General features: G+C 35.9%; 1 protein-coding gene across 1 annotated transcript in view; it reads left to right on the top strand.

Moving 5' to 3' along the window:
* Positions 1-1,100: 1,100 nt before the first annotated feature.
* The window catches only part of LOC104284681 (spindlin-Z), a 53,355-nt gene continuing 49,775 nt past the window's right edge, over positions 1,101-4,680 (top strand). Inside the window, exon 1 of the mRNA XM_009883040.1 lies at positions 1,101-1,152. Within this exon, the coding sequence (XP_009881342.1) occupies positions 1,101-1,152 (52 nt within the window). The remainder of the gene's footprint in view (positions 1,153-4,680) is intronic.

The raw sequence follows: 4,680 nt of genomic DNA, 5'->3' as shown, positions 1-4,680 counted from the left end.
GTTCCAAAGCTGCTGTTGGGAAGAAAAAAAGGGAAAGGGAGAAAGCCACTGATGACTGACATTACAGAGAACATGATTACAGCAATCACATTTCTTAAGGAAACCAGGCTAAAAGGATGAGCTGAACTAACCTGTTGTTTTAGCTGTGTGCAGCATTGAAATGAATGGATTAATTAGGGGAAACGTTTGCTGTCCAGAAACATTAGTCTGAAATAGTTGATCAGTAATTCTTCAAAATTTTAGGTGATAACAAGTGTATGTAATTTAAATCTTGGAAAAGACTTTAAAGCACTGTCCTCTTATATCTCCTTAATCTAGAGGAATATGATTACTAAACATTTCAGGAATCTGAATTTAGATGTAGCGAATCACCAATGACTTTTGCAGATCTTCTATAAACTGACTTAACAAATTGGTAGTTTGAGTGTTGGAATAGAATCTGTGGGGTTTTTACCTTTGAAGTGTTAAGACTTTTTCTACATTTTTTTTAACACATCTGTAGAAAAGTAATTCTGATATGTGGGTGTGAAGCATTTTGGTTTGTTTTCTAACAAATGGAAGTAGTTGGTTTGTGCTTCACCTTTGATGAAGGTAGTGCAGTTTCTTCTGCTTTCAGGCAGGGTTTTTAAAGTATTAGTCATTCTTCCCTTTACTAAACAAAGTTGGTTTTTTTAATGAGGTTTTCCTATGTGTATCTGTCTGTGGATGACTGATACAGAACTTGCATTGAGAATATGAGGAAAAGTATGAACCTTAATATTTGGCTGTCTTCTTGCCTACCTGCCCTCTGTTTACTGAATGTGTCCAGAATAACAGAAGATGAAGAGACTTATCACTGAGCAGGAAAGAAAAAATATTTTGTTTCACTTCAGTGTTTATTTTAACCAGGTCTCAAATCAGACTATACTTTCTGGTTTGTTTTTCAGAGTGATATAATTGAAAGTGCTTCTCCTATATTTGAGGAAGAACAAAATGGTGATTGGATGGTGGATTAGTAAGTAGCTGTTATATTACGAGATTAAGAAGATATTTTGGGAGTTGGGAAGAACTGGATTTTCACCCTAGTCTAGCAGCTTTGCTGCTCACTTAAACACAGATGAATGAAGACCCCATTTGGAAAATCGCCAGGTCAGCGGTCCAGAGCTGATGCAGGTGAGGTGTTACTGAATTTCGGGGTTTTGTTTGTTGTTTTTTAGAGGGTAAAAAAAGTGTCCTTATGTACTCATGGCTTTATGAATGTGTTACTGTTTGTTTGTGGTTGGGGGGGGGGTTGTCTTTTTTTTTTTAAGATAAGAATTATTGCTTTCATTATAGAAACTGGGGAATTGAAAGTATATATATAGATTTAATTAAGCTGTACAGACTTACATATATGAAGTTGTACTGGTTAGATTTATTCATAGTAGCTTGCATGGTGCTCTGTTTTTGATTTGTGCTGAAAACAGTGTTGATAACATGCTGATGTTTTAATTATTGCTGAACAGTGCTTACACAGTGTCAAGGCCTTCTCTCTTTCTCATGCTGCCCACCACCACCCACCACCCCCAGCAAGTAGGCTGGGGGTGCACAAGAATTTGAGAGGGTGCACAGCTGGGACACCTTACCCCAACTGACCAAAGGGATATTCCTTACCATAGACTAACACTTTAAGGGGAAAATTTCTCTTTTGCTCATCTCACAAGGGCTGGAAAATAAACAGTAATGTATTCACCATATATTTATAACTTGCTGTAAAATTTTTAATGATTTTATAGAAATTGATCAGATAGTAATTGTGAAAGAGCATCTCAAAAACACTTCAGAAAGGTTTTTCTAAACGTACAGAGATTATTGCTACATTCTGCGTTTTGTAAATGGAAATAATTAAACAAATTATTTTAAAGAATTATTTATTTGAAGAAACTCAAAATATGAGTTACCACTTAGCCTTTTATGACTGGTTAGGCTAATTCGAAGTTTTGCAGCTCAATAGACTAATGAATCTCAATAAATCTTGTGGACTCTGTAGTAAGGATTATCAGCAATGACACAACAAAAAAATCAAGTTACCAGTAAAGTATTGTTCTGAATGCTGGTATTTGATCTTGAATAAACTAAGCCAGACTGTTTTAGCTGTGCATTGTTTTGACTAGTATGCAGGACAGGGACTAGACATTATCAATTGCAAGTTAAAAATTCTACAGTCCAGCATTTTGCCGATGAAAATGTTGAAAGTAAATGCTGTTCCTTCATTCCTCTGTTTAATTATTTGCTATTTAGTTGAACTTAGCTGAGTAATGTAACTTTCTTTGTCATTGTCTTCTGTCTTCTGGAATTATTTCATGTTCTTTGGTGGGGCAAAATGATGCCCTTCCTATTTTGTACTGCAAAACTCACTAGTAACCTGCACAGTGAAAAACTTTGTAGACAAATGATGCAGCACATCATCTAACCCTGACCATCATTTATTGATGCTTTCCAAACAATTTCATGAAATCAAATCAGTTTCATATAAAATTGGGAAAGCTCAATTAATTTTTAAAATACCCAAGTGATGGTCCATTATGGTGCTTTTAAATACTTACCCAATTAATTCAGAAGTGAAGCAACTGATATCGGAAGATTTTCTTTGAAACCTTTTGGTTTCAAAACCAGACTTCAAAAGCATTTTTTCTTGTGACTAGCTTGCATTAATGTTAGTTTGCTGTCACTCATTTGAAAAATCTAGTGATTTCAAAGGTAGTTCCTGAAAGTATTTTTAATAGTTCTAAAGAAGAAACCCAATGCAGTTTTAGACATTTGCTTCAATGACTTTTCTTTCAGCCAACTGATATGAGTCCTCCTTCTTCTTGATACCACCAGAGTATTTGTGGAAGGAGAATTTTATTTGTAATAGAAAAGAAAATATAATAAGCTTTGACCTGGTACTTAATATCAGTATGGTTGACTTCTAAACATTAGCCGGGTACTGTGAGAATTCAAAAAATTTAGATATTAGGTTTTTAAAGGTAACTTTGAGAAGAATTTTGTCTAAAAACCTAATTATGTCATACAAAGAACAATAGCATTACGTCAGATTTGAGATATCACAGTGTGAACTTTATATAGAGGGTGATTTTTTTGAATGAAAATAGGTAATTTTGCGTTACATGTTGAGTAGAAATTTTCACTGTTTGTCCTCTTAATTAAAAAAAAAAAGACTTATTTTAGATGGTCACACTTTGCATTGTTGTTTTAATATATTTTATACTACAATTGGCACCCTCATTTTGCACCATGCAAAATCATTATTATTGACACTCAAATTTCTTTAGATGCCATTTTTGCTTTTTAATATCCCTACACAACAGTTAATATTTAGGTCTTTGCTTTTTTCTGTATTAAGTTTGTTTAATCTTAACTGAAGAGTCCTTAATTTATCCTCATGTGTGATTAATGTAGTGTCCTGGTTCCAGCAGGGATGGGGTTAATTTCCCCAAGGAGCCGGCAGGGGGCAGGTATTCCATCCCACATGACCCATGCCCGAGCTATAAGAGGAGCTAGCCGGGCGAGGAGAGCAGTTGCCACTCAGGGGTGGGCTGCGGTGGTTTGGGTCCGGTAGGTGCGCTTCGCGGCGGTACTGTAATCGCGTTTTCATCTTTCCTTTTGCTGTTCTGTTACATTGCATTATTTTAACCCACAAGTTTTGCCCTGACGATTTCTTTTTCTATGGCTGTGGGAGTTGTGCGAGCGGCTGCATGGTTCTTTGTTGCCGGTTGAGGCCAAACCACGACAAAATCCCAGAGGTACAGAGTATTCCTAAATTTAAGTATGGACTTCCCTACATGGAAAAAAGAAAAAATTAAATGCCTGATTAGCTGGCACCCATCTATCTTCAGTATAATTTTAAGTACAAGTTTAATTCTTCTTATAGATTTACAATCATTGTTGAATTGGGACCTGACTAACATGAGTTACTCCAGTTGTGGTTCAGCTCTTGTCGATTCATTGCAACCTACTTTTTGGCTCTAACCTGAAAGAAAAGTCTTGCAATAGAAAACAAAATACGCAATCAAACCCTACTGACTGAACTACCTTCCTTCTGGCTTTCTCAGGGTGCCCCAATCTTACTGTTAATGCTCTTTTGGATTAAAACATGTTGCTAATGGACTTCTGCATTATATGCAGAACTAACCATAGGTGCAAAACTAAGCAGATAAGTAGTAAATAAAAATATATTTTAAGGTTGAGTATGCCCACCTTTCTCAACTATGTTGAGACTTCAGAAACTTTATGCAGATAGCTGCTTTTTCAAGTAGGCTGAGAAAACTTCTGGTTACTCTGAGGAAAATTTAAACAAATGCTAAGGGCATTTCATTTTTTATAAATGAGGAAAGAAAGGCACAAATGCCTTCTCAGTGGTTCATATTAAGTAGGAGAATTCAAAACTACGTAGAAAATATATCTTCCAAACAAAATCAGTGATCATTTAATACTGAAAGGGTATTTAAAATATTAGACTTTCAATGATTAAAAGCAGAATGTGAATAAGATAATATTTATCGCAAACATTTGCATTCCTAGATGTGGGAAATTGGCTAGCTGAGAAGGGTAACATAGATATGATCCAGCTGGCCGAGCAGGAGCTTGGGAAACATTGGACCCAGTTCCTGTGATTGCTAATTGGCAAGGGCACCCTGACCCTGACTGCAGGTGCTACAC

This window comes from Charadrius vociferus, unplaced genomic scaffold, assembly GCF_000708025.1.
Source record: "Charadrius vociferus isolate BGI_N301 unplaced genomic scaffold, ASM70802v2 scaffold774, whole genome shotgun sequence".
NCBI lineage: Eukaryota > Metazoa > Chordata > Aves > Charadriiformes > Charadriidae > Charadrius > Charadrius vociferus.
The sequence above is the reverse complement of the archived record's forward strand: the minus strand, read 5'-3'. Positions and strand labels throughout refer to the sequence as shown.